Genomic DNA, 21,156 nt, shown 5'->3' on the forward strand with positions numbered 1-21,156 from the left:
TGTGAGGATAACATGGAGAGGAGGAGGAGGATTATGTACGCCGCCTTGGGTTCCTTGGAGGAAAAAATGCAATAAATAAATATAAACCTGTTTGTCTCCTACATATTCAGTTTTGTTAAGAAAGGGAACACAGATCTACTCTGTTGGCACCCAAGTATGGTACACTCTCTTAAGCATCCAATCCTTGCCATGGCTTGGCTGTGGGACCCTGGCCTGAATTCAGACCAGGCACGCTGTTCTTAGGCGGAGGGAGCATTGCTCTTCTACACTGTGGCCTTCTGGAAATCCCTGCTGCTTTGGGCTCACCTGGTTGGCATGAAGAATGTTTGCCTCCAGAGGCCTCCCTGTGTCAGTGACCCAACAGCGTTACTCAACTGCAAGGCCACTGACCTCTTCAACGGTTTTGCCCATGAGTGAGGCATGGGAAAGGGAGATGGTTGCCAAGGGAACCCTGCAGGGCACAAGATGGATCCTGGAAACAAAGCCCTATGAGGTGAGACTGAAAGAATCAGGCATGTTTAGCCTGGAGAAGAGAAGACTGAGGGGAGACATGATAGCACTCTTCAAATCCTTAAAAGGTTGTCACACAGAGCAGGGCCAGGATCTCTTCTCGATCCTCCCAGAGTGCAGGACACGGAATAACGGGCTCAAGTGACAGGAAGCCAGATTCCGGCTGGACATCAGGAAAATCTTCCTGACTGTTAGAGCAGTCCGACAATGGAACCAGTTACCTAGGGAGGTGGTATATATGGAGAACCTGGTGAAATTCCCTCTTCATCACAACAGTTAAAGCTGCAGTTGCCCTGCCCTCTTTTAAATCTGGTCACTCTAGTGTAGCTCCTGCACCTTTAACTGTTGTGATGAAGAGGGAATTTCACCAGATTCTCCATAATGACACCTGCTGAAATTCTCTTTTCAATACAACAGTTAAAGCTGCAGGTGCCCTGCCCTCTTTTAAATCTGGTCACAGTATAGCTGCAGTATAGCTCCTGCAGCTTTAACTGTTGTGATGAAAAGGAAATTTCACCAAGTGCAACATGCATACAAATGACCCCTGCTGAAATTCCCTTTTCTATGCAACTGTTGAAGATACAGGAGCCCTGTCCTCCTTTTCGTATGGTTACCCTACCATAACTAAAACTCAGCTTTCACTCAGCAGTCTGAATCTCCATGGCAGTTTATGTAGGATGACCCTATGAAAAGGAGGAAATGGCTCCTGTGTCTTTAACAGTTGTATTGAAAAGGAAATTTCAGCAGGTGTCCTTTGTATATATGGAGAACCTGGTGAGGTTTCTTCTTCATCACAACAGTGAAAGCTGCAGGAGCCCTGCCCTCTTTTAAATCTGGTCAGTCTAGTATCGCTCCTGCAGCTTTAACTGTTGTGATGAAGAGGGAATTTCACCAGGTGCTGCATGCATACAAAAGACACCTGCTGAAATTCCTTTTTCTATGCAACTGTTAAAGCTACAGGAGCCCTGTCCTCCTTTTCATACGGTCACCCTAGTTTATGGCAATGTTGTCTAGTTCTCTCTTCCGTAACTTTTCTGCTGCCACTGCAAACAAAGCCACTTTATGTGTCACATAACTGTTGGTATCACTCAGAAGAAAAACAACTGTTACTGCAAGGGTATTCCTATATCCTTGTGTTAACAAGGGTTTCACTTGGCCAGTCAACTTGGGTGCTGGGAAAACAATTCTGTTACAAAACAGTAACCCATTTCCCCCCCTTTCCCTTAGCTAACTGGAAGGAGATCTTGCAAAAGTACATTGACCCCAAGGAGATCCCTGTGGAATATGGGGGGACTCTCACGGACCCAGATGGGGACCCCAAATGTAAGACCAAGGTACGGACATTCATGGATTGCTGAGTTCCTGAGCCCTGGCTGCAGGGTTGGTTCCTGGCAGCCGGAAAGTCAGGTTGCCTGAACTGGGGGAAACAGAGAGGGCTGGAGTCCAGACGGCGAACCAAAGCCGAGATCGCAGTTAATAGGTCATAGGGTAAGGCGAGATAGAGCTGGAGTCCAGACAGCGAACTAAAGCCGAGATCGCAGTTCATAGGTCAGAGGGTAAGGCGAGATAGAGCTGGAGTCCAGACGGCGAACCAAAGCCGAGATCGCAGTTCATAGGTCAGAGGGTAAGGCGAGATAGAGCTGGAGTCCAGACGGCGAACCAAAGCCGAGATCGCAGTTCATAGGTCAGAGGGTAAGGCGAGATACACCTGTAGTCCAGACAGCGAACTAAAGCCGAGATCGCAGTTCATAGGTCAGAGGGTAAGGCAAGATAGAGTTGGAGTCCAGACGGCGAACCAAAGCCGAGATCGCAGTTCATAGGTCAGAGGGTAAGGCGAGATAGAGTTGGAGTCCAGATGGCGAACCAAAGCCGAGATCGCAGTTCATAGGTCAGAGGGTAAGGCGAGATAGAGTTGGAGTCCAGACGGCGAACCAAAGCCGAGATCGCAGTTCATAGGTCAGAGGGTAAGGCGAGATAGAGCTGGAGTCCAGACGGCGAACCAAAGCCGAGATCGCAGTTCATAGGTCAGAGGGTAAGGCGAGATAGAGCTGGAGTCCAGACGGCGAACCAAAGCCGAGATCGCAGTTCATAGGTCAGAGGGTAAGGCGAGATAGAGCTGGAGTCCAGACGGCAAACCAAAGCCGAGATCGCAGTTCATAGGTCAGAGGGTAAGGCGAGATAGACCTGTAGTCCAGACGGCGAACCAAAGCCGAGATCGCAGTTCATAGGTCAGAGGGTAAGGCGAGATAGAGTTGGAGTCCAGACGGCGAACCAAAGCCGAGATCGCAGTTCATAGGTCAGAGGGTAAGGCGAGATAGACCTGTAGTCCAGACGGCGAACCAAAGCCGAGATCGCAGTTCATAGGTCAGAGGGTAAGGCGAGATAGAGCTGGAGTCCAGACGGCGAACCAAAGCTGAGATCGCAGTTCATAGGTCAGAGGGTAAGGCGAGATAGAGCTGGAGTCCAGACGGCGAACCAAAGCCGAGATCGCAGTTCATAGGTCAAGAGGGTAAGGCGAGATAGAGCTGGAGTCCAGACGGCGAACCAAAGCCGAGATCGCAGTTCATAGGTCAGAGGGTAAGGCGAGAGAGTTGGAGTCCAGACGGCGAACCAAAGCCGAGATCGCAGTTCATAGGTCAGAGGGTAAGGCGAGATAGAGTTGGAGTCCAGACGGCGAACCAAAGCCGAGATCGCAGTTCATAGGTCAGAGGGTAAGGCGAGATAGACCTGTAGTCCAGACGGCGAACCAAAGCCGAGATCGCAGTTCATAGGTCAGAGGGTAAGGCGAGATAGAGCTGGAGTGCAGCCAACTTCTCAGGTAGGCTGACAGTGGTCCTATTTTCCTTGTGTGCCTCCACTGCAGCCCAATGATTCCTAGCTGCTCTGAAAGCCCTCTGCGACGACGCCACCTCACACACAAGGCTCTGACACGCACACCTCCCTCAGGCTAAGCACCACCACTTAAATACCTGAGGAAGGGGTAAAAAGAAAAGTATAACCTTTCCCTTATAGCAGAGGGAAAAGGTAGGGAGATTTGGAAAGGGCTTTTTTGTGAATATAGCAGGCTGAACGTTTAATGTAATGTGTTTATTTATGAACCAATAGAGCAGGAGACACAGCCAAACTGACACGTGGTTTTATAGTAGCAAAATAAAAATAAAATGTTTATTGTTGTTTTACAGTTCTTAGTTCCTTCGAATTCTATTCAAATCCTGCCTCTTCTTAAGAATACTGGTAGTAACCAATCTAATAATAACAATCCTTAGTCCCTATGATCTTATTTTCACTCACTCCTCACACAACTCCTGACAAGGAATCCCACAGTTAAACACATCTATCCTCCAAACCCCATCACCAACCGAACCCCTCCAACCACTCAGCTCCCCCAAATATAGACTCCTCCCCCTTTCCACCGCATCACCAGCCACACCCACTCAGTCCAACATTCCGCACTCTCTAGACATCCTCATGCAGACATACCTAAGGGAATAGAAATGTGGGTAACGCCACAGGCCCCCCCTCCCTCCCTTCAGACTTTCCAGTGGTGGAGGCTTTGCTCTCTCGATCCAGGACCAATCCTTGACAGATGCCACAGCTGTTTCTTTAGGGATCGTGGAAGGGTTTCGTCCCGGAGCACCTAAGTACCAATGGCCAGGCTGCAGCCCTTCTTTGGATATGGGAGAAGAGACACCTCCCGCCTCTGAGCTCACGCTGATGTGGTTTTGTATGCAGCTCAATTACGGGGGTGAAGTCCCGAAGAAGTACTATGTGCGAGACCAGCTGAAGCAACAGTATGAACATTCGGTGATGGTGAACCGGGGGTCCTCTCAGCAGGTGGAATACGAGATCCTCTTTCCAGGCTGTGTCCTTAGGTAAGCCAAGGTGGGACTAAATATTGAGGGTGAACACCTATTTTAACTGATTACTTTTTTATCCGATGCTTCAAGGAGCTCGGGGTAAGGTCCCTCTCTTTCTCTCTCTCTCTCCATCTCTTTGTCCCCACAACAACCCTGTGAGGTGGATGAGGCTGAGAGGGAGTAACTGGCCAAGGTCACCCAGTGACGGGGGACCTGACCCCAAGTCTTTCCAGTCCTACTCTGACGCTCTAACCACTACCCCATGCTCCCTCTTTCACATATAAGGACCAGGGCTTTAAACCAAGGTCGCTGTATGCTTGCCTGTCACAAGGGATGACAGAACAGTTCCGTGCTTGTACTATTCTTTTCCGTGGTCTCTGTGCACCACACACATGTGCATCACACAAGCAGAGCTTTGATTCGGGAACCTTCCATTGAGGATTTTGGGCGGGAACCTCCCCCCCCCCCCACTACTCCACATGGCTAGGAGTGTTCTTTGACCGCCATTGCGGCTGCATCTTCAGGAGCGTGTTCGTCTCCAGGCTGTGATTTTTTCAAATGGAATCATAGAATAGTAGAGTTGGAAGGGGCCTATAAGGCCATTTGATACAGAACTACAAGGTCATCATGTTCAAATGACACCAAACAACACAACCATAGTTTTTTATCTCAACAAACAAGGAGGAACGAAATCAACGTCATTGACCAAGTGAACCGTTCAAACTCTTGAATGGTGCATTCGTCAAAATATTACAGTGATGGCTATACACATTTTAGGGCAAGACAACGAGATAGCGGACCGCCTGAGCAGAGAAATCACCTTGTCTCACAAACAGCAGATACATCCACAGGTCGTTCATGACGTATTCAACATATGGGGCACGCCAGCCACAGACCTCTTCGCAACAGCAAACAATTCGGTCTGCAGATAGTTTTGCAGGAGAACAGGACTTGGGCCAGGATTGTGAGATGATTTTCTCCTGAAGTTGAGCAACAAACTCTTCTTTTTCCTTCCTCCGTTTCCTCTGCTGACAAAGGTCTTAGCGAAGATCATGGCAGACAATACGGTCTGGATAATTCGGACTCCATGGTGGCCCAAACCAGGGTGGTTCCCCCCCCCCCCAACAAATCTCAGGATCATTTTTACCGTCTTCCATCAAGGCCAGGTTCAACCCCCAGACCTTGATACTCCACGCTTGACAGTTTGGAGGCTGAAGTCTCTGTAAACGAAGGACCATCTTGACCACAGATTCAGAAGATATCAGACGCACCCTTGAAAACTGCGACACAACCAAAAGTGGAAAGCATTTACTGATTTCGCTCTCCTTAAAAAGTTTCATCCTGTTCAATGTTCTGTTCACCAGATCCTGTCCTTTTTATTCTATTTCATAAGGGTCTAAAGTTATCATCCATATGAGTTTACTAAGCAGCAATTTCGATCTTTTATGCTTCAGTAGAAGGATTTTCAGTCTTTGCTCATCCCCTTGTTAAACGTTTTTTGGAAGGGTTTGCTGAATCTCAATCCACCTACGAAAGTTCCTCTACCCTCATGGAGCCTTTCAGTGGTTCTTCACGCCTTGATAGCTAAACCATTTGAACCTTTAGCTACATTGGACATACGCCTACTTACTTGAAAAGTGGTCTTTCTGGTAGCCAATCACATCGGCCAGGAGAGCAAGTGAGCTATCGGTCGATGAACCTTACTTGGTTTTTCACAAGGATAAGGTTGTTCTTCGGCCAGACATACAATTTTTTTTACCAAATGTTGTCTCTAATTTCCATGTTAACCAGGACATTGTCTTGCCTGCCTTTGTTCCGTCTCCATCATCACCTCTGGAGACCACTTTGCAGATGTTAGACGTTCGACGAGCTCTCGCATTCTATAAGACCTGTATGGAGCCTTTTTGACGGTCACAACATTTATTTGTATGCTATGGAAAGAAGAGCCTCGTGTGGCGCAGAGCGGTAAAGCAGCAGTTTCTGCAGCTGAAACTCTCCCCATGGCCTGAGTTCAATCCCAGTGGAAGCTGGTTTCAGGCAGCCGGCTCGGGTCGACTCAGCCTCCCATCCTCCTGAGGTCGGTAAAATGAGTACCCAGTTAGCTGGGGGAAAGGTAATAATGGCCAGGGAAGGCAATGGCAAACCACCCCGCTGTAAGGCCTGCCAAGAAAACGTCAGCGAAAGCTGGCATCCCAGTCAGTAATGACTCAGTGCTTGCACGAGAGGTTCCTTTCCTTTCCATGGAAAGAAGAAAAGGGGGTCTCCTGTATCTGCACAGAGATTCTCTTCATGGATTATGTGCACTATAACACTAGCATATCAGTTGGCAAAATTGGACCCGCCTGCTTCGATTAAGCTGCATTCTACAAGAGCAGTGGTGATGTCATTGGCCTTAGAGCGGGAAGTCCCCGTCCTGGAACTCTGTTGAGCAGCGATGTGGTCGAGACCCAACAACGTTTGTTCGACATTATAAACTGGATGTTCAATCCTGAGCGGATTACTCCTTTGGGAGAGCGGTCCTGTCTTCTGTTTTGCATGAAAGACACCTGCCCACCTCCGGGAAGGGAGTGTCATGTCTACTGTCTACTGCCCCTGTTTTGGGAGAAGATGTTTCATCAATCAGAATCCTATTCAGAACTAGAAGACGCAGCGCCAGACACCAGCCAGCCTGGACCAGTGGGAGAGGAAGCTCTCATGGGCGATTCCCCAGCTGGGAGTCAGCCCTCTCTAGAGCTTATCTCCTCAAGGCCAAATCCTACACACTCGGTGGGAAGTGAGCCTTCTTCTGGGTGTGAGTGTCTCGACAAGCTAGCTGATGCTAGGGTCCGCCGGAAGCTGAAATGCACGGCGCGTAAGGAAGGCGTGAGAAAGTCAGAGAGATTATGCCAGAACCTGCCACTGCACGAGGTGCTCTGAAGTTACGGGTGTTTGAGAAGTAGCTTCTTATTTGTCTTGAACCGATAATTGCCTTGCTTAGTTTGCATAGTTTTGCCTAGGGGGACGTTTCCAAGAGGTTAGACTCTATACAAGTAGAAGAGACGTTTGTTGCTTAATAAAAGCTTTGTTGATTACTTAGCAAGCCTCGTCATTTGCCTCCCATCAAAAGCAGGAGCGTTCTGAGAAACACGACAGGGAGCTTGTTAGTCACCCATGTGTGTGATGCACAGAGACCACGAAGAAGAAAAAACAGGTTGCTTGCCTGTAACTGTAGGTCTTCTAGTGGTCATCTGTGCAGTCACACGACCCACCCACCATCCCCACTTCAGTGTCGGTACACTCTGTATTGATGCTGAGTTTAGGACGTTGGTCCCTTGGTACCGAGGCCGCAGTGGGGTCTCTGGTGAGCTGAGGGATTGGGAGGGAACCATCCTAGGCATGCACAGTAGGATGGTGGGGGAGTGTTCCTGCCAAAGTTCTCAGCTATGGAAGGTTCCCAAATCTAAGGTGTAGAGCCCATGTGTGTGACTGCACAGATATCCCCTCGAAGAACCACAGTTACAGGTAAGCAATGTGTTTTTTTCTCCTCTTCCCCCACCCCTCCCCCTACCAGTGGGTCTGCAGACCTTTCCTTTTCCTCCCTTTTGGGTCTGCAGTGAGATGTATAGAATCCTAGAATCATAGAATAGTAGAGATGGAAGGGGCCTCTAAGGCCATCGAGTCCAACCCCCTGTTCAATGCAGGAACCCACCCTAAAGCATCCGTGACAGATGACTGCCCAGCTGCCTCTTGAAGGCCTCTAGTGTGGGAGAGCCCACAACCTCCCTAGGTACCTGGTTCCATTGTCGTACTGCTCTAACAGTCAGGAAGTTTTTCCTGATGTCCAGCTGGAATCTGGCTTCCTTTAACTTGAGCCCGTTATTCTGTGTCCTGCACTCTGGGAGGATCGAGAAGAGATCCTGGCCCTCCTCTTTGTGACAACCTTTTAAGTATTTGAAGAGTGCTCTCATGTCTCCCCTCAATCTGCTCTTCTCCAGGCTGAACCTGCCCAGTTGTAGGTTACACATATATCAGTTAACAATGTTGTTGTTGTTTTTTAAAAAGAGGCAATTGTTCTGGACCGTACCACTTCGAAATGTGTGTCTCTAAGCATGATGAATGGTTCTATGATTCTCCCTATTTTTTTTAAGCCTTCAGGGAGTGGGCTTGGTGGAAGAGCATCTGCTTTGCATACAGAAGGTCCCGGGTTCGGTCTCCGGCATCTCCAGGTAGGGCAGGTAAATCTCCTGCCTGAAACCCTGGAGAGCCACGGCTGCCAGTCAGTGTCGACAATACTGGCCAAGATGGACCAGTGGTCTGACTCAGTAGAAGGCAGCTCCCCACATTTTCACCCTCTCCTTCCAATTTCCCTTCTTATAGATGGCAGTTCATGTCGGATGGTGCGGATATAGGCTTTGGCATCTACCTGAAGACCAAAGTTGGGGCGCGTCAGCATGCCGGCGAGATGACCGAAGTGCGTCAGAACCAGCGCTACAATGCCCACATGGTGCCTGAAGACGGCATGCTTACCTGCGCAGATGCTGGTGTCTGTAAGTGTGCCCTCATCTCCACGCATCATCCAAGCCATGCTGGATGGTTCACCTTCGGAGATGTCGCTTACTCTGCCTAGCGTTTCCTGGGAAACTTTTCGTTGCATCTTTCATGTGTCCTAACAACACTTTAAAAATAATAATTGTAATGTAGCCCTCAGGATATCACTTTTGGGTAATACCTTTTCAAGCGCATCTTGGTTTTCAGTTGCTTGTATTGACTGGAGCCATTGACTTGCTAGCTAAACTTCAGTCATGCGCTCGGGTGACTAGAAACAATCCAGTGATCGAGGCCGGAAACCTTGAAAACTTTCAGTCTACCCAATCTGACTGGGAATCATACATATTCATTAATTAGGTGACTGATTGATTTTGTAAAATGAAGGGGTTTTAGAGATGGGACTTTTTCCACGGAAAAAATAACTTGATGGTAGTACATAATCAACCTTCACAATGTAACACATAAAACTTATAAAATATACATAATAGTCAGTAATGAGATTAGCAGCAAACTGCCCCCCAGAACATAGACAGAAAATCTGACTGCTCCCCCCTTCAGTCTGCTAGATCTTCTGTACTAGAGTTGGAAAACCTGTAGCTGTCCAGATGTTCTTGGACCTCAACATCCATTAACCCCGAAGAGCACGGCCAGTGGTCAGGGATAATTTATTTATTTTATTTTATTTATTGCATTTATATACCACTCCCATAGCCAGGGCTCTCTGGGCGGTTTACAGAAATTCTAAAATTGAGATAAAAGCAAGTATACAAAATTTAAAATTCTAAAACACAGAACATACACACATAAAGCATTAAAAAACATTTTTTAAAAAAATACTAAACATGTGGGTGATTAAGATGTGCCGCCATATGCCTAGGCAAAGAGGAAAGTCTTAACCTGGCGCCGAAAGGATAGCAGCGTTGGCGCCAGGTGAGCCTCATCAGGGAGATCATTCCATAGTCTGGGGGCCACCACCGAAAGGCCCTATCCCTCGTTGCCACACTCCGAGCCTCTCTCGGAGTAGGCACCCGGAGGAGGACCTTAGATGTTGAACGTAGTGACCGGGTATATTCACGTCGGGAGACTTGCCGCTGTAGTACCACAACATCAGGAAGTTTCGCCATCCCTGCTGTATTTTATTATTTATTATTGCATTTACATCCTGCCTTTTTTCCTCTATGGAACCCAAGGCGGCACACATAATCCTCCTCCTCTCTGTTTGATCCTCACAACAACCACCCTGTGAGGTAGGCTGGGCTGAGAGTCTGTGACTGGCCCAAAGTCACCCAGTGGGTTTCCATGGCCGAGTGGGGATTAGAACCCGGGTCTCTCGACTCCCAGTCCGACATTTTAGCCACTACACCACACCGGCTCTACAAAGTGGTGCCTACGATTAGTGCTAAAACAGCAAACCGGCCCAACTCTAAACTTACGTATCTACCCTGTGGAAAAATACAGTAAGGGGGAAATGCCCCCCTCACCCCACATCACTGTGACGGAGCCCGAAGTCTTAGCTTTCAAAGATTTCCTTCCCCGTGGGAAAGTGGATGCCCAGTGCCACTCCGGCCTTCCCAACCGTTTGTGAAGAAGAGGCGGCCATCCTGGTGTGTGACTTGCTCTGTCTCTCTCCTCTGCCCCCATGTAGACGTCCTGCGGTTTGACAACACGTACAGCTACATCCATGCTAAGAAAGTCAGTTACACTGTGGAGGTACTACTTCCGGACAAGAAATCGGAAGAGGAAATCCAGCAGTTGGAAGACAACACAAAGGAGCTCAAAATTAATCACGCCTGATGGAGTTCGTTCCTCGTAACCAGAAGACCCAGGACCTCCCCACAAGCCCCTGGGAGCGGAATTTCCTCAGGCGAGACAGCAAAACGAACTCTTCCAAGGATAGGATATGTAAGGTTTGGGGAGTTCGGTGGGGTGGGGTGGGGTGAGCATCTGGATGATTTTGGCCTTCATGCCGTATTCGCCCTTCCTGACCAGCATGTGGGATTGATACAGCAAAGTTTATGGTGGTGGAGAGTTGCCATTTTATATGGCCATTATTTGGGATCAGCTGCCTTCTGTCTAGTGTCTGTTTTGTGCCAGTTTAGATTGCTAGCCTTGGCAGGGGAGATGGTTGGAGCAGCCTGTCTCTTTGTTTACATGATGCTTTAGACCCTACGGTAGAAGTGGAGCAGGTGGGTGGCAGGGAGGGGGAAGAGTTTAAACCTTCCCTCACCTGGTGTCCTCTAGGTGTGTTGGGTGACAACTCCCATAAGCCCCCAGGAAGCATAGCTGACTGGAGGATCATGGGAATCGGGAGCATTGCTAGGCACTTGGAAGACTGGGGCTAAATCTGCATATATTTATTTCCATCTATGTCAATTTAGAAGTCCTTTTCCTTTAGGATTTATTTAAATTTCTCTGAAATCGATTAATTTCTCACCCAAGTCACTTCAAATCAAATAAATCCTTCGGTTCATTTGCACCTTACATCCAGATCATCCCAGATTAGTAGTTCTTTAATGGCAAATGAATTTGTAGTGGTGTGAAAAAAAGTGTGTGTGTGTTTATGAACAGTTTTCGCACACACACACACACACACACACACACACACACACACACGGCAGTGTCTCTACCAAAATGGACTTTCAAAAAATTCTGTAGAGTGTAACTGCAAAAGCATTCTGTGTTGGGGGTGTTGCAGGATGTTGGAGTGGTTAACCCTTTCCTCTGCAGCAGCAACCCCCCGAAAAGTCCCCCCCCTCACACACACGCACTTATACACACAGCAATTAAACTAAGCAAAAAAACCTTCCATTGGCCCCAGTGGGCACAAGGGGTCCTGGGGATCAGGAACCAGGCTGAACAAGGCTCTGATCGAACCCGTAATCCCAACACATCTGGCAGGCGTCAGTTTGGGGAAGGCTGGTTTGAGCATTCCTTTGCTGGATCAAACCCAGGCTCACCTAGTCCAGCGTTGTTGCTTCCGCCTGTGGCCAGCAGCGGCTGAAGGCAACGGCCCTGCCCCAGTTTTGATTCCAAGTTCCTGACGTGCAGAGCGATACCATGGAGGCTCCACTCAGCTATGATGGCTAACACACACTACGGAGCCAGTGGCTATCTCTAGCCCCCTTCCACTTTCTTTAAAGCCACCCAGGCTTACTGACCCTCCCCACCTCCTTGCAGACCTAGCCTGCCTCCCGTCAAGCACAATGCAGCCCATCAGCCAGGGCAACATCCCTGGAGGTGTTTTGTTTTGCAACTCCGAGAACGGTATCTTAATCGCCTGGAGAATTAGCCTGGAGAGGAGAAGATGGAGGGGAGACATGACAGCACTCTTCAAAGACTTGAAAGGTTGTCACACAGAGGAGGGCCAGGATCTCTTCTCGATCCTCCCAGAGTGCAGGACACGGAATAACGGGCTCAAGTTAAAGGAAGCCAGATTCCGGCTGGACATCAGGAAAAACCTCCTGCCTTGTAGGCCACTTCCAACTCTGCTATTCTATGATTCTACGATCGCACTCGCAACAAACCGGAATAAATTGCAGAGGGGGAAAAGAGTCGTCTACACATCAGGCCTCCCAACAGGCTTTCTCCACCCCAGGGTTTGCTGCTAATGGATTGCCTTAAACAGTTAATCTCCCCCGCCTCGTTGTCTTTGCCAGCACAGGTGCCTGTGACAGGTGAAGGACTGCCAGCCGCTGCCCCGGCTCTAGTTCTGAATGTATGAAAATCCTGCACAAGATTTATAAGCAGTTTACGTAACAGGTTCGCCGCTCCCATTTCTTATGTCTGATCCTGTACAGCAGGGTGGTCTCCGTTGCGCCACCTGCACCTTGTTCCAGAAACGGAGAGGGAGCTTGGAGGAAGGCTGCCCACCCGGTCCAGCCCCCCTTTTTTTAGGACTTCGCTGTCCAAAGTTTGAGTGCTCTGTCGATAGCGGAAGCCGGAGGCCTGCAAAACGTCTTCCGGATGGACGTGTTCACCCCTGGCTTGCAGCGAAACCTGAGTCGTGCTGGACTATCCAGAAAATAAATAGCACTTTGGATTCCCTTTCATCCTTGGTTTTTCAGTGATCTTGAAGATGAGAAATTGTAATAAAATATCTGAGTTGGTTTTGAGACTGAGCTGCCTTGTCTGTAGGGGCCAAAGCTGGAGCTGCCACTGAGTGCATTTATATGTTGCCATTTGCAGGTGTGCAAAAAGTCTGGCCCACAGGCAACCCCTCCTAAGCCTGTCTGGTAGCCCCCCAGATCCACCCCCAAAACAAGGGAAACACTCTAGGAATGGGCTCTATGGTTCTAGAGTATCCTAGGACACAGTGCTCCAAGGCTCATGCTCGCTTCCTAGGACACTCTAGGAACTATGACAAGACCCATAGCTCCTGTTCCTAAAACTATGGTTTTCCCTTCTCTGCCTTTGTTTTGTTCTGCAAATGTTCCAGATAACAGAATGTGGGGTGTCGGGATCCTTCAGCAAGAGAGTGGATTAGAAGAGGGAGAATGGCGAAGAACCAGAATTCCTGGATGGCCGGGTGTGTGTGTTGAGAACTCAGGTTTCTGGGAGGAGTGTTGCTTTGATTTGATCAAAGCAGGTGAAACACTCTTGAAACGCTCTTGGGCAGGAGTTGGATTCGAGCAGTGCATGTGAGTTGTATGCGCTTGCACAACATGTGCTGTCTCCGCCCCCCCAGAAGATGCCTGATGCAACCCACGGGGCCAAAAATGTTATGCACCCCGGTATGAGGTATGGTTTTCAGTCTGTGGTTTGAGGCAGCCGCATGTGAGTGCCGTTAAGGGCTGGGAACAGGCAGACCTGATCCAGGCCACTGGAAAGTTTGCACGTGCCTCATTCACGTTTGCACACGCCTCACTCGTATATTGGTGGTTTTAGTCCTTATCATCCCTGCTCTTCTGCCAAACAAGCCCCCAGAGCAGCTTAGGTACGATCAATTGCCCCCAGGTTCACTGTCAGAGACACAACACAAAAAGATAAAAGGGATGAGGAGGAAACCAGGTGAGCCAGGCCCCAGTTCTGCTCATCTGCAGCTTCCCTTCAATTGAGTGGGGCTTGGATGCTTCCAGATGGATTGTGCTCACCCCCTCCGGGTTAACTTATTTCGAAAAGTTCAATTTATCCTGCCTTTTGGCCCCACGGGCTCCTCCCCAAACCAGCTTGCAGTGGTAATCCAGAATTCTGCTGCCCCATTGTGCAATGCCATTTCCTGATTCTTGTTTGGAGCTGGTGTGGGGGTTAGGGTTGGGGGGGGGGAGGAGGAATGCAGACAATGAGAGACAGATGTATATAACTAACTTGTGAATTGTCTGGCACAAGTTGGGGTGGGGGCGGTGTCTGGAAAGGCTGAAGACCCCTCGCCCTTGGTTCCCAGGGGCCGGTGGGCCCCCAAATACCAGCCTAGTTTGGCTTAAAGCTCTTGCCGTCAGTAGCTAGAGGAGTTTCAACCTTTGAGAATTGGGGGGAAAACTACCCAAAAGCCAGGAAACCACCCTGATGGTTGAGGGGGGAAGCTGTGGAACTTTGAAGGATTTCAGAGGAATGGATTTGGCCGCTGGACTGGAGGTTTTACACCCCCTGAGCCTGGCTGGTTGTTTTCCCAAGGGGGAAGCTGAACAGATGCATTTTTTAAAAAAAGTTTAAATTGGCTAGCATTGACACTGGAGACGTAAAAAACAACAACTGACAAGTGGAAACTTAGCCAACCCAAAAGCTGGAACAACCTGTTAGGCAGGTTCAAAATATGTCAATTGGTCAATGCGGTTTCCGTTCTCGATTTGCACTTTCCCCATCTGCAGCGCAGGAGGGCTTGGCTATTTATACAGTGTGCTATCAAATATACAAAAAACGTCTTACTGGAAGAGTCCACTTTAGGGCTAATTGGAATTGAAGATGAATTACCTTTTGTTGAAAATATGTTCTCGAAAGAGCAGGCCCCTTTTGTCGGAGATTAGCTTGACTTCTTTCGTAATGTCATGTTCCAGGAAGTCTTAAAAGCGAAACTGGACTCTTTCATATAAAGACAAGCCCAGCTGTCTTCATTCATGTGAAACTACTGTACAAAGGTGCTTTTCAGACTTTTATGAGCGAGGAAGAAAAAACAGTCCTTGCCCCAATGGGCTTACAATCAAAAGTGTCACAGCAGGAGCTATATAGAATCACACCACGACACATTCCTCTCCCCTTCCTGGTTCAGGTTCAGGTTTCCTGAGAGAACCCTGCTCTGAAAGAGCAAGGTCCAGGCTTGGGAGAGAAAGAATATGGAGCATCTTCCAAAACGCACGAAGAACTTCTCTGCCCCCCAGTTTGCAATTAGATCATTTGACACAAATGCTCTCTCTCTCTCTCTAGCCCACCCTTCAGCACTTTGTCCTTCATTGATTTACATACACATAGCAGGTTTGGGGGCTTAGAACTGGTTGTCCCTGGATCAGATGGAGCTGCGGGCGGGCATGACGCCTTGGTATCTCACTCTAAAATCGAATTGGTCTCAAAGGGGGTCTGGAGAGAACAAATCCATCCAGAGTTATTAGACAGAAATGTAATTAATAACACAAAAGCTAAATCCACGAGTGCAATCCAGCCAAATTAAAGCCTCTTTCAATGGGAGAGATTCAGGTTGCAATCCTATACCTACTTTATGCAGGGGTGGATGAGCCTATTGAACTCAATGGGACTTACTTCTGAGCATAGAGTCATAGAATCATAGAATAGCAGAGTTGGAAGGGGCCTACAAGGCCATCGAGTCCAACCCCCTGCTCAATGCAGGAATCCACCCTAAAGCATCCCTGGCAGAGGGTTGTCCAGCTGCCTCTTGAAGGCCTCTAGTGTGGGAGAGGCCACAACCTCCCTAGGTAACTGATTCCATTGTCGTACTGCTCTAACAGTCAGGAAGTTTTTCCTGATGTCCAGCTGGAATCTGGTTTCCTTTAACTTGAGCCCGTTATTCCGTGTCCTGCACTCTGGGAGGATCAAACTGCTTACACACAGCTGTCCAACAGCAGGGCATGAAATGGGGATTCTGAGCTTCTCTACATGAGCGACTGATCGTATGCTTCTGCCGGGATGAGAAGCGACCTTCTTGCTTTGCAAATCACTATTTGCAGTCAAACCCATGTGCATATCCACTTGTAACTCAGCATAACACTTCCTGCATCTGATCAAGTGGGCTGCAGTGCGCAAAATCATTGTGTGAAAGCAAGGAAAACCCCGTAAGGGAGTAAAAAATAGCCAAAGGCAAGGGCGGAACCAAGTAATCTTCTACAATAATATTATTAGTAAAAGCTTTATTAAAGTGCCAGGTGCCTACGCGTTTCGAACACGGTTGCGTTCTTCCTCAGGGATTTATCTAAAAAACGAAATACTTTGTATCATAATATTTACAATTAGAGGCATTTTCCAAGTAACTGTACCTTCAAAAATTTATAATATCTACTTAGAAAAGGTTTAAAACAATATGTATAACGAGACATACAAATTTTTGTTTGCAATTTGTATGTCTCATTATACATACTGTTTTAAAGTTTTTCTAAGTAGTTGTTATAAATTTTTGAAGGTACAGTTACTTGGAAAATGCCTCTAATTGTAAATATTACGATTCAAAGGATTTGTTTTTTAGATAAAGCCCTGAGGAAGAACGCAAGCACGTTCGAAACGCATAGTAGGCACCTGGCACTTTAATAAAGCTTTTACTAATAATATTATAGTAGAAGATTCCTTGGTTCCTCCCTTGCCTTTGGCTATTATTTACTCTCACAAAATAATTGCGCCATAATAAATCTGTTTAGCCATTATGATGCCACAAGACTGCTGTTTTTGCTGCAACACACTTGTATAGCCACCCGCTGCAAAATGTATAGGGCTGCACTGTTACGCATCTCCGTACACTTCCAGTTGAAAAAGGATCTTGGGTAGAAGGTGATAGGAAAGACCTCATTAATTATCCATCCCCGGTTTTATTATATAAGCGTACTCCTCGGACTGTGCAAGTGAACGGACTTTGGTCTCCCTGTGGCTGCTGGCTTTCTGTCACTCAAGACCACATGACCACCAGCGGGTGCTTTTACAGGATGACCTAAATAGTTTTTTATAGTCATCTTTGTCAAGGGCAGAAGTTCGTTCTGTGAAAGAAAGGGGGAAGGGCTAACTTAGGGATCATTTGCCAATTAAGAACATTTATTGTAATTTATTGGTTGCATTTATATCTCGCCTTTTTTCCTCCAAGGAACCCAAGGCGGTGTACATAATCCTCCTCTCCATGTTATCCTCAAAACAATAACCCTGTGGGGTAGGTTGGGCTGAGAGTCTGTGACTGGCCCAAAGTCACCCAGTGGGTTTCCATGGCAGAGTGGGGACTAGAACCCAGATCTCCCAACTCCCAGTCCAACATCTTAGCCACTACACCACAAGAAGAGCCCTGCTGTGCATCGTTCTGTCCAGAATGCAACAGCACCCTCCCGGCCACGTTCTGGACTTTGTACTGGATACGGATATTCCTGACTTTGGCCTTGGTGTGTAATTTTGGCTTAAGAACATCAGAAGAGCCCTGCTGGATCACACCAAGGGTCCATCTAGTCCAGCACTCTGTTCACACGGTGACCAACCAGCTGTCGACCCGGGACCAACAAAGTAGGACATGGTGCAACAGCACCCTCTCACCCATATTCCCCAGCAACTGGTGCACACAGGCTCACTGCCTCGGATACTATATCAAACTCCCTGGATTTCTGCTTGGCTCTGTTAATTCTGATTAAAGTCTGTGCAATAGCTCAATTTATACTCACGTGGCCACTCAGATTTTACACGGCTGTTGTGCCCAAAAAGTAGGTCACCTTTTTAAACCGTTGCATGGCTGCCATCTAATGGTCTGAGGTGACTTTTCTCTAGAACAAGCAGACGGCTCCCTGAGCATCCTTGTCCAATTTCATTTCAGTTGGTTCCCTTCCAAACATCCTTCTGGCTCCCCGAATTGCAGGCTTGGGCTTTCTTAACTATTAATTTCCTGCACCGCACATATCCCAGTAAATTGGGTGCAGCAGGCCAAAGAAAAGGGATGGAATGGCTACGTCGACCCTTTGATGCAGCATTCAGCACATGGAAACAAACCTAACTCCACCGCCATCACTTGATAGGATTTTTAGTGGGAGCGAGCTCAGCCACCAAACAGATCAAGGCCGTGTGCCACGTTCATTTTTCTGCACTCAGCTTACTGTACAGTCGAATGTGTGAACTGAGCCCACTGAAAAAGTGTTGGGTTTGAAGTGAGGTGAATATGATGTGGCGTTCTAAAAGCAAGTGTTTTGTGCGGACAAAGGAGAAGCCTGGCTCCAAACTGGGGGGTTGTCTTGATGGCACTGAGTTGCCCCTGCCTTTAGGGAAACCCTTTGCTTTCTGCACTGTGGGGGAAGCAGCTAATCCTGACACAGAGGGAGGGCATTGGCTTTCTGGTGGCCTTTTGGGTCACCGGGCCCTCCCCCTGCCTGGGCGGACGGCAACTAACCAGGGGTCGCCATATGCTCAGGAACACCTCTGCCGCAATGCCGCAAGGTTAGACAGTGAAAGTCCCTGATATTTTTTACTCACAGCTTCATGGGAAAGGTGGCTGTCGCGTCATATAACTGATGCAGCGCCACTGTGCATCCACCCCGTGGCTTTCAGAGCATCTAGGTAGCCCCTGGGTCATACTTAGAGTAGACTCATTGAAATAAATTAAATGCCTAAATGAACTTAAGCTCTACTGGTTTTGATGTCCTTACTCTAAATATGACTTGGGGCATAATCCTATGCATGTTTAGATTGAAAAAAGCCCTATAACTCCCAGCATTCCCCAGCAGGTCCCAAGAGACTTGTTTGTTCCAATTAGGGTTTGAGACGTAACTTAGTAACTGCTTGATTGTACAAATGAGACCCTATGTTTTGTAAAAAATATATACGCAAGCATTCCTCAACCTGCTGCCCTCCAGATGTTTGAGATTACAAGTCCCAGCATTCCTGACCGTGGGACATACTGACTTGCAATGATGGGACTTGTAGTACAACACCTTTGGAGGGCACCAGGTTGGGGAAGGGCTGCTCTAAACAAAAAAAGAGAAGTAGGTAGCCCTAAGTTGTTTGTCATCAGTTTTCCACAACCCCACAGTCACCTCTGCATATCCTATTCTCCATCCTGTCCTCTTGGTTTATATCTGCTTTGGGAGAATGAGAATTTCACTGGCACTTTCTGCCTCCTTAGGGAGGACGTGGCGTTAAGGTTTGTGAGCCTGAACTCCCAATTTCCCTGCTTTTTGGTGCTTGGTTGAAAACTGTAGAGCCTTAACGTTGTTTTGTAAACCGTAGGTTTTTTGTTTAATGAATATTTTGTACATGTTCAACTTAAGTCACTTTGACACCCCAATTACTGGGTGAATTAATGAAGCCCTCTGTATATCTCGCCCTCAAAACTGGGGAATTAAGGTGCACCCCCAAAATGGCTTATGGTGCGTCCAGACCATTACCTGCATGTCAACTGCCTTAAGCATGGGCTGCAGGAATGTTTTCAATAAAGACAGGCAGATGTTCAACAGGCACAGATGTCTCTATTGCTGGATGTTCCTGCCAGTAATCACCACCTGTTGAATTTCTGCCTAGTGTGTGGCATGGAGCCTTGGCACCGAACCTGCTGTGCAGAAAATTAGTAAGAAGTTGAAACTTGGAAATAAAAAAACTGGAGGAGGGGGGATCTCGCCTGTTGAATTTCTGTCTAGAAGGATGATTTAGTAAAATCCCGGTTAATGAACGGATCTGTCCCTGTGGCTCCGGAGCAATAGAATCTGTCGAATGTGTCGTTTTGCATTGTGACATGTATGAGGAATGCAGAAAGAAGTTAATCTTCCCATTATTAACAGCCTTTTCTTGATGCAACCTCCTAACTTTGGTCTTGATTTGTTTAAGGGATGTGTCCTCCCATATTACTGAAAGGGTCTCTAAGTTATTGCGTACAGTTCTGGGCTCCACAATTCAAGAAGGAGGCAGACAAGCTGGAGCGTGTTCAGAGGAGGGCAACCAGGATGATCAGGGGTCTGGAAATAAAGCCCTATGAAGAGAGACTGAAAGAACTGGGCATGTTTAGCCTGGAGAAGAGACGATTGAGGGGAGACATGAGAGCACTCTTCAAATACTTAAAAGGTTGTCACACAGAGGAGGGCCAGGATCTCTTCTCGATCCTCCCTGAGTGCAGGACACGGAATAACGGGCTCAAGTTAAAGGAAGCCAGATTCCGGCTGGACATCAGGAAGTTCCGGCTGGATATCAGGCAGTACGACAATGGAACCAATGACCTCGGGAGGCCGTCAGCTCTCCCACACTAGAGGCCTTCAAGAGGCAGCTGGACAACCATCTGTCAGGGATGCTTTAGGGTGGATTCCTGCATGGAGCAGGGGGTTGGACTAGATGGCCTTGTAGGCACTTTCCAACTCTGCTATTCTATGATTATCCCCTCAATGCAAATTAGAAAAATAACATTGCCATCCTCCTGAGAGAAGGAACTTCACCAAGCTGTATTTGGTTGCTATGTCACTTTTTATCTATCCTTTGCATGTTATATATTGATTTTGCTGGTCTGCGACCATACTAAATAACAATTGAATTGAATTTCTGTCTGTCGTTTGGCACGCAGCCTCGGCTGGCCATGTTTTAGCACTGAGCCTGCATGCCTGCAGAAAATCAATAAGAAGTTGACACTTGGAGATAAAGAACTGGGTCGAGGGACGGGACACTTCGTCTGCTGGATTTCTGCACCCGTTGTGTCAGTGGCTCGAAGCCCCGGTTCGCCAGTTCCTGGTACCAGTTCTGCTCCAGAAAAATTGGAGTGAAGAATGAGAAGTTCAAGTTTGGAGCTGTGACGGGCAGGGCCGGCGCTACCATTAGCCCAACTAGGCAGCCGCCTAGGGCGCAGACTTCAGAGGGGCGCAGTATTGCCCTTTAAGGGTCACGGTTTTATACAAATTAGAAAAAACATAATAAAAGGAAAGTATAATAGTTCAGAAACGCTTCTTGAACAGCTGAATCGAAGTTAGCAATTTTGGTGTGTGTGTGTGTGTGTGCGCGCGCGCACGCAAGTAGCTCACCTTGCCTAGGGTGCAAAATAGTCTGGCACCGGCCCTGCCCATCCGGGCCCAATCGCTCTCTGAGGGTCTTCCCAGCATCCCGACAGGCAGAAATTCAGCAGGTCACCTGCTGAATTTCTGCCTGTCGGGATGCTGGGAAGACCCTCAGAGAG

General features: G+C 48.0%; 2 protein-coding genes across 2 annotated transcripts in view; one reads left to right on the forward strand and one right to left on the reverse strand.

Annotated features, from left to right (window-relative positions):
* Nucleotides 1-10,701, forward strand: part of SEC14L2 (SEC14 like lipid binding 2) — a 38,444-nt gene extending 27,743 nt beyond the window's left edge. The window contains exons 9-12 of the mRNA XM_063143730.1: nucleotides 1,738-1,844; nucleotides 4,243-4,382; nucleotides 8,724-8,893; nucleotides 10,540-10,701. Coding sequence (XP_062999800.1) covers nucleotides 1,738-1,844; nucleotides 4,243-4,382; nucleotides 8,724-8,893; nucleotides 10,540-10,688 — 566 coding nt within the window. The 3' untranslated portion in view covers nucleotides 10,689-10,701. The remainder of the gene's footprint in view (nucleotides 1-1,737; nucleotides 1,845-4,242; nucleotides 4,383-8,723; nucleotides 8,894-10,539) is intronic.
* The window catches only part of SF3A1 (splicing factor 3a subunit 1), a 418,137-nt gene that overhangs the window by 123,488 nt on the left and 273,493 nt on the right, over nucleotides 1-21,156 (reverse strand). The window lies entirely within an intron of this gene.

Source organism: Elgaria multicarinata, chromosome 18 (genome assembly GCF_023053635.1).
Source record: "Elgaria multicarinata webbii isolate HBS135686 ecotype San Diego chromosome 18, rElgMul1.1.pri, whole genome shotgun sequence".
In the NCBI taxonomy this organism is placed as follows: Eukaryota; Metazoa; Chordata; class Lepidosauria; order Squamata; family Anguidae; genus Elgaria; species Elgaria multicarinata.